Source organism: Chaetodon trifascialis, chromosome 9 (genome assembly GCF_039877785.1).
Source record: "Chaetodon trifascialis isolate fChaTrf1 chromosome 9, fChaTrf1.hap1, whole genome shotgun sequence".
Lineage (NCBI taxonomy): Eukaryota > Metazoa > Chordata > Actinopteri > Chaetodontiformes > Chaetodontidae > Chaetodon > Chaetodon trifascialis.
In genome coordinates, this window is record NC_092064.1 from 17730397 (window position 1) to 17747535 (window position 17139).

At 42.1% G+C, this 17139-nt stretch overlaps 1 protein-coding gene across 3 annotated transcripts in view; it reads right to left on the bottom strand.

The window, feature by feature from the left end:
• Positions 1-17139, bottom strand: part of grik4 (glutamate receptor, ionotropic, kainate 4) — a 274826-nt gene that overhangs the window by 97784 nt on the left and 159903 nt on the right. For all 3 annotated transcript variants that reach the window (XM_070969982.1, XM_070969980.1, XM_070969981.1), the window contains 2 exons: positions 15507-15671; positions 12120-12217 (listed from right to left, as the gene is read on the bottom strand). In XM_070969982.1, the coding sequence (XP_070826083.1) occupies positions 12120-12217; positions 15507-15671 (263 nt within the window). The remainder of the gene's footprint in view (positions 1-12119; positions 12218-15506; positions 15672-17139) is intronic.

The window sequence follows — 17139 nt, forward strand, 5'->3', positions numbered from 1 at the left end:
CATCTGTTGGCTTGGAATCAGAGGGGCAGCAGAACAAAACTCTGTTCAATAAAGTATCACTGCACTTTTATGGGTCTTGGAACATGGCAGGCACGGCTGTAGGAAAGTTAACACTTGCACAGCTCATCGGCGTTTGAAGTGACTCATTTACATTACAGCATGTTGACCTGGCTATCAATTAGAATACAACACATGCCTGGCAGAAAGACTGAACTGTCCTTGAAAACACTTAGCACTGTAGCCAAATGGACTGCAGCCATTCAGTTTCAGTGAGCTGCATACAAGGTCAGCTGAAGCCAAACGGGGGAACAGTTCATTTACCGTCAAAAAGTGGACAGAGCTAATCAGTTTGGAGATCATCAGTTGGAGAAAACCAACCAATAGCAGATCACAGAGTATGAATCCTGGCTGGATTCAGCCCACTGCAAGCCAGAGAATTATGCTGGCCTCTGAGCATTAGAGAACAGATGCTGTTGGAGACATTGTCCATCAGTCAGCAAGTGTAAAGCCAAGGCTGGAATGCCAAAGTGGAGCTGGCAAGGATGGTGTTGCAGGTGTGGCAGGAGATGGAAGAGGGCAGGTGGTAGTCTATTATGTCTACCTGATCCCTTTTCGAACAAAAAGGTTTATAGGGGCTTTGGGACACCAGCTGTTGGCATTCAGAAAAGGCTCACGGGAGAGAAAGGGAGGAGACGAGGCACCGGCGATAGCAGCGTCAACTCCGCCCTACCAACAATCTCCATCCCCAAGCTCATCCCACTCTCAGCCCACGCAACTAGATCTCTATTTGTGGTAGTAATGATCCTGCATCAGGTCCCTGCGGTCAGAGCAGAAGCAGACCAGTGATAAAGATGAAGTGGGCTGCGGATCCCATGGTGCCTTTTAGGCGAGTGGAACATTGACCACGAGATCTCTATCTCATTGATCAGCCAGTTCAGAGAGAAAAAAGTTCTTTTCCCCCAGAGAGGCTTGTTCCCCTCTCCACTGCTCTATTTCAGAGCAAATGTCTCTGTGAAAACAGAAAGAAATGTTTAGAAACTCCCCTGATTTTTACCAGCTGTGTTGGTATTGTAATAAGCAGTGAGAATAAAAAGAGGCATGTCTAATTTGATGTGGAGAACTGTCACAAACCACCTACCCGATAACATTTACAAGTAAAAGTGCCCACTACAATTCTATCTGTGTTTATCAAGCATGAAAAAACATGTGCATTGTGGCATCAAAAATTTTCTTTCGGGAGCTTTGATTTGAAAAAGTTTTTTTGTTTGTTTTTTTTAATCTAACAGCGAGCTTAATCCAGTTCCGGGAATCTAGCCAAATATTTGATTTACAACACCCAAACAAAGCACAGCTCAACTTTACAGAACTGGCAAACAGCTGGCCAACAAATCTCAGAGAACCTGGCCTTCGAGCAGAACGCAAATATATTGATAAGGAGACAAAAGACTTGAACGTTCTTGATGAGTTTCAGTTCACAGCGTGAAAACAGGAGTGCATTAATTCAGTGAGCAGCTGGTTGAAAACGGAGTAATATCTGCTGAGTATCGTCTCCTTCCAGACAAGACAAAGCTCTGCTACTTGACACAGCTGACTAAGACAAAACAAAAGCAGCGCTGTAACATGGAGCGAGGTTCCTTGTCATACCCTTGATGACAACAATCATCTAAATTGAAATCCATTTTGCTTGCCGCTCACCTGGGAGTCGCTCTGTTTTTCTCCGCTTTCATCTCAGGGATCAAATCAAGAGACTGCTTCCTGATGACAAGATAGTGGATTTGGATATGCACATGGCGGTTCTGCCAGTGCAGCCTTGACAAGACAAGACATCAATAGTGTTGTGAGAAAAGGGTCAGCACAGGTACAGACAACAGCTGTGCTCCTGTAATTATGATCAGGCAGAGACAGAGGACACACCTGGGTTTTGTTTGCAAGCAGAGGAACAGAGGAACCCGGGCAGAGGAACCCGGTACAGAGTGACACCGAGTTTAACATCCATATTCTTTTAATGAAATGTATTCACGGATTTGTGCACTTGTATCCACTGGCTCACACAAAAACTTAGCAAATTTAATTATGGTGTCATTATCTACTATTCATCATTTGAATTAAATTCAACTCATTATTAATCAGCTGCGCCACTAGATGCCCGACGCTGTGCTTACTGTAGCTTGAGCAGCTACAAGCATAAAGACAAAGCACTTGGAGGTGTAAACGCTTTTCTCCTATGCGCTGCATGTGATCAATGCACAATACACCGTGCGTACTTTTCTATTAGTTACTGTAAAAGATCACCTATATCTCTAAATAAATGTTGCCGTTTTCTGTATTGTACTCCCTGTGAAATGACTCAGAGATTCAGAGTTAACTTCCTGCATGTATGTGTTCTTACATTTTTTACAGTAAAACTTATAGATCAATAAACTGGCCAATATACCAATACAGGAACAGCAACCTATACCAATGCAGATATACTTGTATACGTGCATATGTCATATAACAAAAAAGACAAAGAAAATGTAAAATGCCATAGCTACACAGACTGTGACCAGTGGGATGCATTAATGATTGCATGAACCATCTCAAACATGCATTGTAATGGAGAGGCTAACCTGATCCTCTTCATGCAGAACAAGTTTAACATTAGACAAAGAATGTAAAAATAAAAAGGGGCAGACACCTCTTTTAACTGGCAATGGCCAATGCAAAATGCTAGCGTGGAAACTTATGGACAGGGTATGTAGGGCTGCAACTAATGATGATTTTCATGATTAATCAAGTGATTGTCTATCGAATGTAAAAAACAAAAACAAAAATGTGAAAGTGATTTCTTCAACTTTAAGCTGAAAGAAATAAAAAAATGACAGAAACAATTAACTGATTGCCAAACAAGTTGTGTTTCAATCGACTACTTGATTAACACACTACTTGTTGCATCTCTAAATGCATCCAAGAGCATCTGCTGTCTGACTTCAAGTACACAGAAGCTATGACGTAAAGATCTGGGATAAAATAAGGAGGAGGGTGTGGCCGTACGCTGTCACTGTGACCCTGAATATGAATATGCAGGTACTGTAAACAGTATAAAAATAAAATATTCTAGACATTTCCTCCACTCTCCACGTGATCCTCTTAATAACAATTAGTGTCTCCTATGAACACTTATCAGCTAACCGTCCTAAGCATCCTCAGCACCTTCACAGTGCACTCCATATAGCTAATTATCAGATGGCACTCTGGCATAATTAATCAAATAAAATGATCTATTAGGCTGAGAAGTTCTGAATGACACTAAAGGGAACATACTATAGACTATTACTATCTACTGACCTGTCATTAAGTAGCACTAGAAGTTAGAAGGGGAGCAAATTTGGTAGTTTCTCTCTTCGGATCCTAACGAGTCCTAATGATGATAACAAATGCTGAGGGGAGAGCCTAATAAAAGTCAAGTTGAGTGTTGAAACAGGAGCTGCATTCAGCTGTGGGCTAATGTCACAACATGTTGAATGTAGCACTGAAAAGCCAATCTGCATTCCATTTCAGTGCATTTTGTCTTTTTTAAAAATCTGAGGGTCTCAGAGCTGCAGAAATCCCATTGAGATTCAACAGGCACCTTCCTGCTCCTGCACTGCTATGAATAAGCAAGGTGAAGCTCAAATTTTCCAGTTCATACTACGTATATCACAGTGATGTGGGCTCCTGCACAGGCTGGCCAAAGCACAATGAGAAAGATGCAGAGCAGCTCTGCTTAATCACGTCTGATAACTGGTTGTGACCAATAATGTGTCGCATGCTGCCAAAGCAACGTTGCTTTTGGCTGCAGAGCGTTTGATTTTACATATAGTGGTTTTAAAGCCCAATTACAGTGGGGAGCTGAACCATAAGCTGACCCCCCGAGCAGAACAAGACTGACACAGCAGAACTAATACCGCTACGCACTCAGACACAGAGATTCAGCATGAGACTGATGGAGGGTGATTAGGGAGAGGCAGAGAGAAAGCGAGCAGGCTTTTGAATACAATTTTCATCCTCTTTCTATTAGTTTTCTTGAGAACGGTGGATCTTGACCTGTAGTCAGCTACAGCTGGCGTCTGAGAAGGAGTTAGGTAGAATGGAAATGTCTGGAAAGAGACAGGTGGAAGAGACAAAATTAGAAAATATGGAACAAGAAGAGACAGGAGAGGAAAAGAAAGAAAGAGGTGACAATAAGGACATGACAGTGATGAGAGCTGAGGCTTGTGTAAGAGCAGTAATGGCAGATATTAGAGGAGGGACAAAGGTAGAGAGGTGAAAATTGGGTAAAACTATGGTAGGGTGAAAGGATAGAAGAAAAAAGAGAAACAGAGTGATGAGTAAGAGCAGAAAAGCGTGAATCAAAGCAGCAAAGGACAGAGGTGTTCGTAATATCGACAGATGAATGAAGGGCGTTCACTGAATCTGTGTCAAGATTGTCCTCGGTTGGTTTGTGAAATAAAAATGGGCGAGCCGCATTTTCAGCATGGAAGATAAAAACAATCAGGCAACACACCCGCCTTGCTTGTGCTTGGCAGATCTTGGTGAATTGCAGGAAGACTTCTCAACTCCCCCATCACAACCCAACCACAGCCAAATTAGTCAATGCAACTTTGCGACATCGTATTCAGATGGAGGCTATTTGCAGGAAAAGCTACAAGCTGGCTGGCTAATTGTGTAGCTACAGACGGTGTTTTTGCATGATGTCAAACCTTAATGACAAAGTAAACCAAAGAGGTGCTTCATGCTAACTGTCGCACCGTTTGACTTACTCGTGTTTTCCTTTCAGCCACACCTCATAGTTGCTCAGTTGTCATGGAGAGGATTCCACTGACCTCAATCCAAATCAAACTACATGTGCTGATGCAGAATGTGAGATGAGGTTAATGAACTGTGGAAAAGGCTAATAAGAGGACCTTGAGTTTGAGTTTTCATTCCAAGGTCGAGACTGAACTTTGCTTGAGCACTTCAGGCAGAGCAGCAACGATCTGTTTACATGTAGACACAGCGGCAGGCAGGGTTAAACGGTGATTCTGCTCATGTTAAACACAGTTACTTTATCTCTAATTGTTGGAGATTTGCAGCGCCTACAGCAAAATAAAGCTACTCTGAAACTCTGAAGCTGATAAAAAATTAAACACAATCACTGCTATGATTAAAAGGAAACTATATTATGCAATGATGCGTAACAGTGCATGAAATTTGTAGCTAATGACATTATCAGCTGCTCTCAAATCAAAAGATTTACCCAATCCCACCATTTATTATTTCATTATTTTGAGCACAATAAAGATGCAGTGTTTTGTTCTACTATGACTGTTTATATCATCATATTACCACAAAACCTACACATGAATGCATCACCAATTATCAACACAGGTTTAATTCTGAGTGTTTCTTTCCGAACAACTTAGTTCACTCAATCTAACCAGGCAGGATTTTTTTTCTATGTTGCAAAACACAATAACAATGACGCATCACCGAGGTAAAAATAAACCCACAGCCTTTGTGTACTCTCCTTTTAGTCGGTATTACAGAGCAGGTACAATATCTGGATGATACTGGTGTTCGCATGTGTGAGAACAAAGCCGAGCAGACGCTGGCTGTACACGAACAGGAGATGTGGTGTGCTGGCTTTGCTATGACCAGTCGTGGCTCAGTGTCTGGCAGAGAGACAGTCTAAAGTGAGAACAGCTACTGTGTAAATGGTCTCTGGCCAGAGAGGATTTGCTGGGTTGGCGAGCTGGCTTTTCAAGTCAAAAAAAGCAATTCCACACCATGTGTAGCACTGAGCTGCTGGACAACTCACCCATCTAAATCAGTTTGGACAGCTCTACACACACTGAACGCAAACACAGCAGGATGAGTCTCTGGACATGTGAAAGAACAAGTTAATGAACACACGCGCTCAGATCTGTGGCAAATATTCACTGAGCGGCTTTCTTAAGAATGCCTCACAATAATGACACAAATGAAGCATTGGACCTGCAGAATAGTTCTCTCCGAGAGCAGGCAGAAAGGTTTTCAAATCTGTTCAATATCCATTCACGAGCAATCAACTGTGCCTCAGCTTTGTCTGATAGTCCTTCTCAACAATTGCTCCCGTCTGGCCAAGTGCAGGAATCCTACATAGTTCATTTGCCTACTAATAAAGTAATCTCAAGAAATACGTTTGACTCCAAACCATCTTGGAATTAGACTCAGAAAGGCGAGGAACAGATTCATTTTTACTGGGACTGAATGAGTTTTTCAGTGTTACCTCAACACCGGCGCTCATGATGCAGCAAAACACTGTATCACAGGAGACGGGAGAGGAAGAGGCAGAAAATGAGAAGAGCGAGCATCTGCGACAGAGCGAGGGAGGGGGAAGGCACAGGGAACATTAAAAGCAAAAATAATGACGGTGATAAGTCATTTTTGGATAATTTAAAGCCTTTTTTGTTTGGTTGAATAAAAGTGAGTCAGACTTGTATTTGTGGCTTTCTGTGTGGATATGAAAGCACAAACCTCTTCTCACTGGCAACTGCAGGGCTTTCGCTATACCGCTGACGCCCAGCCTCAATCCAGCATACTCTCTGTTTGCCCAACGGACCTCAGGTTCACCTCTGAATCCAACCTGTGCACCACCCAACCAAAATGCTTTAGTGTAATCTCTCTGTACTGCTGCAACCAGATGGCTCCGCAAGCCCAAAGCAACCCTGGACATGGGCATTAATATTCATGACCACTTCTAACACATGTTTGAATCAGAGGAATATGCTTAGCAGACACAGGATGTATTGCACATTTCATCCTTTACGGTAGAGGCAGGAAAAACAGGGAGTAAGACCACTTAAACTCAGCTAAGGGTGGCTCAGAGCAATAAATAACAATTTAGATGAAATATTTGGCACAAAACTAAATATCTTGACATTAACTCAGTTTATTTTAAAAGCTCCCGATGACTCATGGCAAAATGGCCTGTGTCAGAAAATAACAGGACGTGGATTGTAAATGGAGCCTTGGGCAAATCTGGATGGGTGATGAAAAGTCGTTGAAGTTGGTCTGATCCACAATATCCAAGTCGCCACTTATAAATGAGAATTACAAGTCTTTATCCTTGAGACTCACAGGAACCAAGGCAACAACAAGAACATTGCACTGCACACTCCAGCTCTTCTGGCTGGCTGCAGCAGCCAGCAGATAAGCACCTGTAAAGCAGCAGGAGCCTCTCATCCAAAGCCCCAGCTAATGTTTCTCATTAGTCGATATTAATCTGCCCTTCCTCCAAATCCTGACCCCAAGGTTTGCTTGCTATGCCACATAAGATGGAAACAAACTACAAACATGATGCACGCAGTCACCCCTTTCTCCACAGTCGCTGTTGTCCTATTAGTCACTATTAGTGCGAAACCCAGATGGGCTCAGTCCCACTCCTCTGTGGCCCCGGTGGAAGTAGCCTCCGCAGCAGCGGCGGAACCTGGGGAGTGATTGATCGGGTCTGGTAGATGACGTGCTGATCACCTAGTGGGGTCTGTCAGCTGCAATATTGCTGCCGGAGTCCCAGGCAACCAGCCGCTGGAGCGCCGGCATCTGTGGCCTTACGCTCACAGTGAGGGATTAGGTGGTCAGAGTAATGTGTGCACAGTGGCAGCCGTCAACACACACACGCACGCACGCACGCACATCCTTCTCTGTCGAGCTCCTGCAGTTCAGGGTGACCTGTTTTCGCATTTTACAGACAGATATAGTAGAGCAGAGACACAAACATTCACACAGAAAGAGATATCACCTGTTCATGTAAATGTCAAATCAGATGGAAAAGACCATCTACAGTTGCGTTATGAAGTGGCTTGGTGAGTAAAAAGGCGTATCTGTTGGTCTTATAAAGCCGCTAATCGTGTCAGACAACACCAGGGCTCCCTTCAGTTTTATTCTGCGGCTTCGGAGTATTTTGGGGGGGCAGGCAGAGGGATGCCTGAGTCTAAAGGTAACATTAGGCACAACTGCCTGCATCCACCAGCCAATCTGCTCATCCCCTGCTGAGCAGTCCTCAGAGGTACACTGCAGACTATTTGGCTGCCAAGTATAGAATAAAGGTTTACGTTATTTCTCAGAGGATTGCAGGTTTCTCCATGGTGTGTGTACTGGATAAACCAGAATTATACGACTGCAAGATTTGTGCTGCTCATTTCATCATTGACAACTTTGGTGTAACACAAGTTGGGCTTCATCTCAACTCTGTCACTCAGCAGGGAAGCATTTTCTTGCTGTAAAATTTCCACCGTAATGGATTTTTAATGCGTTCAGCTACTTTAGGTCTATTCATGCAGGAGCAGTATTACCTGGGGGTCCTCTGCGATTGGTAATAGCAGAGGTTGCCTTTGTTCTTAATCTTGTCACAGTCTGAGATGTCTATAATCAGTAATGTATGTTGTCCACTGCAAAGAACCCACCGTAGTTTGCCAAAGGTCAGCAATTTTTTAACTAAAAGCACTTCACAATGCAATAAATGAATTGGCTACACGACTAATATCCGATTCTTTTGAGCATGTTTTACCGCAGATATGTGTTTCATCTTAATCGAGCTTCATTCTGTATCTTAATACCACAGTTACTGTTTGCAATGCCTTGTGATAGTACTGTATTGGTAGTTACGACACCTTAGCATCGATACAAGGCCATGCTGACGTAGGTCATCTGCCTGGTATCCCCCTCAGAGTGACAAATGCAATGTGACCTTTTCTGCAGGACAAAGATCACACACAAACTCGCGCACACACACAGAGCAGCTGACTTGATTTGCACACCTCAAGTCTGACATGGGGGACCTAATCAGTGAAATCAGCTGGTGTGGTGTTTGGGATGAAAATCTGCACACTTTCGGCTCTTGATAGCATCCGGAAGAGAACCACTGAGTTAATCCTGATCCTCAGGAACCAAACCGCTACAAATGCTGCTTTTCCAGCTGTGCATTCCAGGTATGCAGTAGCCTTTGATTTGATGACTAGAATGAAAACCAGCAGCAGGGTCCTGATGACCACAACTGAGAACCATTGGGCTTGATTATCCCGTTAATTGCCTGACAACCTAAAAATAGTCATTAATGCATTTAATATGACACAGTGAGGATCAAAGTACTGCCAATGAAACAGGTTTTCCCCTGGGTGTATCAATCTGTTGTCTACTGTGATGACACTGTGTCCAAAATGAATTTATGTGAAATAATTAAATAAAAATCCCTCCTCTCTTCCTGTCAACTGACTGAATATTTGTCATGACTCATCCTGCACTGTGAGTGGGTACAAAATTACTTCTAATAACATGTGATTATAAATTATGGAGGCATCACCACCAACTCTCTTTTCTATATAAAAGCTGCAGATCTAGTAAACTAACATTAGAAGCATTAACAGTGTTGGAGAGGATTTGGGTGTCACATTTTAAACAGCACTGCCAACATCACTATATGTTCTCTGCACTTCCAAAGGTTCTAACGTTCCATATGTTCTCCTCCTCATGTTGGCGGTGAAAGAAGTGAGTGATCCTCCGTGGCTGCCTTTTGAACTCAAACATCAAGTTCCTCTTGATGTTACTGTAAGGTGAGAAACATGTCACAGCACATCAAACTATGCACTGCCCACTAAATCATGTCAGAGAAGACACACTTCAAACCGTTTTACTATCTCACATTTCACAGAACCTGCAAATATAAAAAAGACTCTACATAAGAGCACAAATACCTGCTCAGTGCTGTCGAGCAGCTGCAGTTCTGTCTCACCCCTGTGAACCACAACACTTCACGATGTATGATAGAGCAACAATATGCCAAAGCTGACGAAGGTGACAGACATGGAAATTACACAACACACAATTGTAGTTGGGTGGCATTTTCAATGCTCCAGTTATACAGTGCAGAATTACTAAGCATTTATATTGAAGTAAAGGATCAGAATATTTCTTCGGTCACTGGTGAAAAGAATAAAAGGGACTCTTTTTTTTTAGCTTGTAATACTTACTGCCTACTTGGCAGTATTTTGAGCATTATCTTATTTAATGTGTTGCCATCCATCCAAAGCTAAATGTTGGACATATAATGAGGCCCTGATGAAAGGGAATTATAGGAAAATGTGACCCAGGGGTGTACACCACTGTGGTTAACACTAGTATCACAATAACACTGTTATTGTTAAAATCGAGACAATGCTTTAGTACCATAGGAAAAGACTGAATTCAGTGTTTAACAATAGACGGATTGGGATACAAGAAAAAGAGTAAGTACAGGGATAGAGCATCTGCACTTAACAATGGATGCAAACCCCTGAAAAACACTAAGTAGTTTGTGTGTTGAACTAAACCTAAATCCACTAAAAATAGCTGAGAGAAGACATTTCATTTAGAGAGCTGATGAAGATGGACACACAAATGGCTTTTCAAAATGACAGTTTCCATGGAGCTGTCGAGTTGAATGTGGTAACATGCGCGCATTTGTTTTTTCTTCAGGTTCTGTAGCAGTACTGGATTACTGAGAGTTCACCTAAACAGTAAATATAACTGGCCATGGCCTGATGGAAATTACAGCATAAGGCAGTGTTACACAAAGAAAGGACAAAGATAAATTCAATATGACGAGAGCAGATCTTATAATCCCACTTTCTGTGACAAAATGTAAGACTGGCTGAGCTTCAAAGTCCACTTGTCATCAAAATTATTGCCTTGCTCATCCACATGTGCCATAAGAAGGGATAAATAAAGACGAAAGTTGAGCCAGTGTGGCAAAACTGTGAATCTTTAGGATCAGTAGCAACTCCTTTGAGAAATTTACAACTATACTGTACGTATCACTTAACAACTACAAAGTGTCTTTTCTCACTTTATGGCAGCTTTAATATTCATACAGTGGTATTATCATAGTCAGTGGTTGAAAGCAGGCAGCCCCGCAAGTCAATGCCACCAGAGATTTTAACAGCAGGGTGTCCTGGTCTGTGTATCACTGTAACAGACTGATGTCTCATTAGGAGGATGGGCTGTACTGTACCAGAGGACATTATAGAGACTGGGATAGTAATGGGCTGTCTTTTAATAGTCATGCTGATCAAATTCATGCAGTTATGAAGGCGGCTTCTCTGTGGACCAAATCCAATTATGGTGGGGACTACACCAGAGCACACCAGTGAAAACTGATTGATGAACTGAAAGAAAGCTGACATGTACTTAAAATAGACAGATAATATAGATGCTATCAATATTGGTGCATTCACTTTTGTAATCTAGTTTTCTACAGATGGTGTAAAACCACACTGCCAAGGCATGGCAGTAAATCTATCAGACACACACACACACACACACACACACACACACACACACACACACACACACACACACACACACACAGCTCTGAACGTAGACATCTTATTCTTTGTTATTTATAATTGATTTTGATTGAGGTTTTGTATAATTCAAAGGCATCTCTGTCTCTTGACATCAGGCAGCAAAACCCTCCATGTCAGAGTTCAGACAAGCCAATTAGCATCCAGCTGGGATGTGTTGCATGCAGTCAGGGTCTGCAGCCAAATCCACTCAGTCATGTTCAAATTGTGGAAAACATGCTTTTTTTCACTGTTCAGAAAACAGAATCTGTCTGTTGACTGGTTTTGTCAAAAAAATATCAATGAAATCTCATCTGCTAGATCATCTACTGGGTAAATATCCTAATTTCAAACACCAGATGTAAGACAGCAGGGGTTGGTTGATGACAACCCACGTAATCTGTTCAAAACAACAACACAAAAAAAACGCACTTTTTGTTTGTTTGTGTTTCTATAAAAATCTCAAAACAGTGACTACCAAACCTCAGCGGGCCAAACTGCTCCAAGCTAATGAGGGGAATAGAAGAAATAAAATGCCCAGCGGTGCTTTGATTTGAGTGGGACTGGAATGGAGAGTTATGACACTGTTGAGGTATTTCATCATTTTCACTAACAAGGAATTCATTCCCCCTCAATCTCCTGCAAAAATGGCACAGTGACTAATGAGCATCATTGTTCCAAACTCTGTATTTCTGGTCGTACTGTGAGCATGCTGCCTGACATGAGCCAGCGGCTTGAGGCCAGTTGGGTGCATAAACTCACCTCCTTCTCTCCACAGATATTGCTGATGATGGAGTTGGAGGCCGGGCTGGCAGAGGGGCCGAGGACTGCCACCACCCCTTTAGACATGATCTGGCACACTGGGAGAAATCAGAGGTGGGGCGGGGGGGGAGAATGAACAGAGACAGCGAGAGAGAAAGCAAGTCAGTCAGTGCTATCTGGGAAAGTAGGGTCATTTAAAAAAAGCCTTCTTCAGCCAGATGCTAATGTATGCACATGCTGACTATCTAAACCTCTAAACAGAGAGTGGTCTGAGCCAGCGTTTCACTGTCTCAAGGGAATCTGAACCTACATGTGTTCATGAAACGTGTGTAAGGCAAAGCATTTGACCATGTTTAATATGATGCACATATAGAAAACTCCTATAGACCCTGCCCAGGAGAGGTTAGTAGCTTGGGGGAGAAACTGATATTAATATAACAGACTTTCACATATGGAGACAGAAAGATACCGAAATGGGAGAAGACACAGACAGATAAACAGAGTGACAGACAGCGAGAAAGGCAGAGAGACAGAAATAGTGACAGGCAGAGATATCTGGAGGCTTAAAACACAAAATCTGGTATTTGAACATTTGCACATGAATGCCACAATATCCCCAAAAGTGACACACACATCTCATCTTGTTTTTCCACATTCTACATTTAAAAGGACTGATTTAAAGGCTTTACCTTTGGGGATGAAAACACATCTTTAGACAGAAACATTTTCTCGAATGTGAATTTTACTCCTCTCTGATGTACGCGGACCATATGCTTTAATCTCCCATACTGGAAAACAGAATGCCATTTCTTGTGAGTTTATAATCCCTGGTTTCTAATTAAACTGCAACAGTCAATGATGTGAGGCAGACACAAGTACAGACACTATGTACTATTCATGTGTGCACAAAGTAAGTGTGTCTGATGGTAATTTGGTGTCAGTTATTAGGGCAAATGCAGCGCATTAATGTGTGTGAAACAGGCAAAGGGGGGAAACCATTTTTGGGCCTGTGCAGTGAATCCAGAGGCAGTGAATCGAATGATTAATAAGTAATCCCTTAGTCACCCATGGGTCCTGTAAAACATGAGCACACTGACACCTTACACAAATACCCCATACACATGTATGCATGCATTTACAGTACACACACTCACACACACACATTTGCACCTGTCTGCTTGGCTTCACCAAATTATAAAGCTGAATGATTTGACTGCCAGTGAACATGCTCCTGCCCCCGAGGACACCTTGATTTGCCCTCTCTCTGCACTGGCATTGTGCATGTATGTGTGAGAGACAGATAATGTGCATGAAAAGTCTCTGTCAAAACTCTACCTCCTCAGCGCAGGCTATTCATGACCCCCTGGACATCGACGTCGGTGTCAAGGTTCCCATTAGCGCTGCCAATTTTCAGAATTGTATTGTACTGCTCAGTGCGGTCACAGTATGATCAGAAGGTCAACAGGTCGGCTGACGTCCATTTTCTCAGCTTAACATTGATTTTCCCTGCTCAATACAAGCTACTGGAACCTAGGAATGATTAAAGGGCTCTAATGAGTTTGACTTGAGAAAAGCTTGACAAAGTTGCTGGTTACAAGAGGAAGGACAGATCGACAGACATGCAGGAATAAAGATACACATGAACAACACAGACTGACACACAGCATGCATGCGTCCACTCGAAAACACACACAAAAAGTGAACAAGTGTCTATCAGCTTGCCCGTAGCCATGATATTTTGGGGAAAAGGGAACAAGGTTTGAGGTGGTGACACGAAGACACACTGATGTAGCATGCTGTTGCAAACTAATCAATCTCTGCTCTGTGCTCGTAAAAGTTTAACATCGATTTGTGGGTGGATGTCATGATATTATTGGTTGAAATTGGTTGGTTCACACATCATATTTTGTTTTATGGGATAAAACCATGATTGGATTTTGCTATAAGAATAAGCATATATTGTTTAGTTGCACAATAGGACCAGGGACAGGATCAGAAAGGGAAAGACATACTTAATTTCACCTCAACTTTCATGAATTACATGTTTTTTGGATTGTATCATTCTCTGTTTCCTCAGGTGCACATGGCAGCGCTAAAGCAAACCATTTATATGTGTTATGTGGGATAATACACAATACATAACTGTGAAAGCATGGCTGTTTGTGAACTGGATTCCTGTCATGTGGTGTTTTCTGCCTTTAAAAGCAGCAACCAGTCCAAGGAGGCATCCATTTAGGTGCTGTATACAGCTTGAAAGGTGGGGGTGGGACTATTCTGGGCAGGTAGTGCTCCCTCTGTGATATTTCCATCTAACTGCGGCCACTGATCCGTCCCTAATCCAATTCTTGCCTCTAATTACACACACACACCCACACACACACACACCCACACTATGACACAAAAAACATTTGCACAACATACACACAATCCAGCAAGCGCACACCTCACACACACATACAGGAACCACATTTAGGAGGTGTTTGTAGTAAACCAGGCAGAGAAAGTGATGCAGTTCCTTGCTGTTGTGGTAAGTGAAGCGGTGTTTCCATGGATTAAGCGGCACCACTGAAGCTCTTGGGATAGTGAAAGTGGGAATGTGTCATATTGAAAATCAATCCCCACACTTCTTGTCATAGTTGTACATCGGTTGTTTTCTGCAGAAACCTACTGCGCTGTATTGATTTTGGATAGTTTTCATTAAAATTTAAAAAAACATAACCAATAAACAGTGAGGCGTGCAGCAACAAGTCACCACAAAGTCCGCGCAGAGAAGCATTGATACAATTGATTCCAAATAGGTACTCCAGCCTGTGTTAATGGAGCCACCATCAGTGCTGCATTTGTCACATATGTGTGACAAATTACTGTGAATCTCATAATGACCCGTTTAAAAAGATCCATCAGCCTTTGTGCTGAAGGTCAACACTGCTTTGACTTAGATTAAGCCATTTTTACATGACACTGCCCGTTCCTTGTTGGTTGGTTTGAAGGTTGTTCATAAATAAGAGAAGAAAAACAGATATGAACACAACATTTGACTCCTGCACCTACCAAAACATGACAGCTCAGTTTGTGCTCCTATACCACACCAGTCTGTCATCTATTTTCAATAATTTGTGAGCTTCTGTACTTCAGGGAAGAGCAAGAAAGAGAGAGAGAGAGAAAGAGAAGAAGAAGACTGAAGGCCTGAATTGACAGGCTTGCTTATTTCAAAATAAGAAACCCTCTTTTTTGCTGGTGTGGTTGCTGACTGGACCCAGCAGCGCCTAACACTTACTACTTTCTCCATATTTTTCTCAATGTGTACACACATATTGACCATCAGATTCACACCCACGCTTTCCTTTCCTCACCAATTAACTGGCATTTCTTCCCCATGTTACTTACTTGTTTCCCCCATCTCATATTCACTGTCTCTCAGCAGTTCAAAGATGTCCACCTCCAGCTTGCCAGTGGTTGAGCGGTTACTGTTCCTGTTGATGCTGTCTTTTGCCAGCGTAATGGCCAAACGCTCCCCTCTGCTGCACTCCATAGGGTCATCAAGGATGGCAGCTGAGAAGTAGGGAAGGGAAAAGAGCAATGGATTGAGAGAAAAAAAACAACAAGAAATAATTATCCCCACTGGTAAGTGCTGTTTTTCAAAATTAATGAGAGCCAGGGCTGCCCATATGGCCAATGATGATTCAAACTGAGAACCTGTGAAGACAGGTCATGCATTTAAAACCTTTTTTTCCTTTAAGATCTGCAATAAAAGTCCAATCCACTGAAAGCTGCTCCCAAGGTGCATGGATTTATTAGCACCAATACTTAGCTGACATTTTGTGCACGCTGTTCTCCATTAATCTAGAGTGCCTACAGTGCTACAGTATTGTTCTTAATAAATCCATACACTTTGGGAGCAGCTTTTAGCATGTGGAATCTACTTTTGCTTTGAGAGGGTGAGTGCTATTTAATGTAAATATCTGAAAAGCTTGAAAGCTTAAAAGCTTTCAAATCTTGCACCTGTTCTGTTCCAAAGTATTTTGAAGAACACTGCACAAATATAAACTCATAACATACTGTTTCCTGCAGCAAAACTACATCAAAACATCTGTCATTTGTGTGGCTTTCGTAGAGGTGTGTAGAGAACTCTTTTTAGAGATGCTACACTGTGCAAGTGTACTAAAGAATTAAATCAGTTTGCCACAGGAGCATTAAAGAATGATGAGACAACCTGTTGTCCTCAGGAAAGATTTATACACATTCTGTATGCAATAATGCATTTGTTGCACTGAGGTATAGTGATAAGAAAAACTGAAGCCTGTTTTATACATGGCTTAGCAAAGGCAATTATAAAGGGACTGTGTGCAGATAATGCATTCTTCTCATTTTTTATGCAGAAAAAAAAAATGCTGTTCCACCACAATAAGACTGTAGAGACTGGTTACTTTAATTATTCCATACAACATCATAACTGAGTAGTGTATTTGTATGCATTCCCTGAATATACTGAAGCAAAAATGAAAGACATTCAGACAGTAGATTCAACTGCATAATGTCTTTTATTGATAGGATAGGATTTCACAATGTAACTGGGCTCCATTACAACACATCCTCTTATCTAAATGGCTGAGTATGTCCATTGCCAAAACTGCCAAGACAAAACAATGTATAACCCTTGGAGAGATCTCGCAACCTGTGTACCGGACCTTTGTCGTCATGTGGTTATCACTGCGAAAGGTTTAGCAATGGCCGTCTATTTCGAAGGATGTAAGTTTATTCATTCGGTGACCTTCGACAGCACACAAATTGTTGTCATGGGAATGAAGAAGGCACAGTAAACATCATCTGTTCACTGTACTATCAACCAGGAAAGATATTAAATGACATATGCTCTTTATAGGTACTGAAAAATTGCCTGTCTTATACTTCAGATGATCAGTCTCACCATGAATTTGTGACCTCCAAGAAGGCTTGATGCTTGAACTCAACAACTCTAGGCGTCAATACTATTTCCGAGGTGACTGAAGAGCCCGTCCAT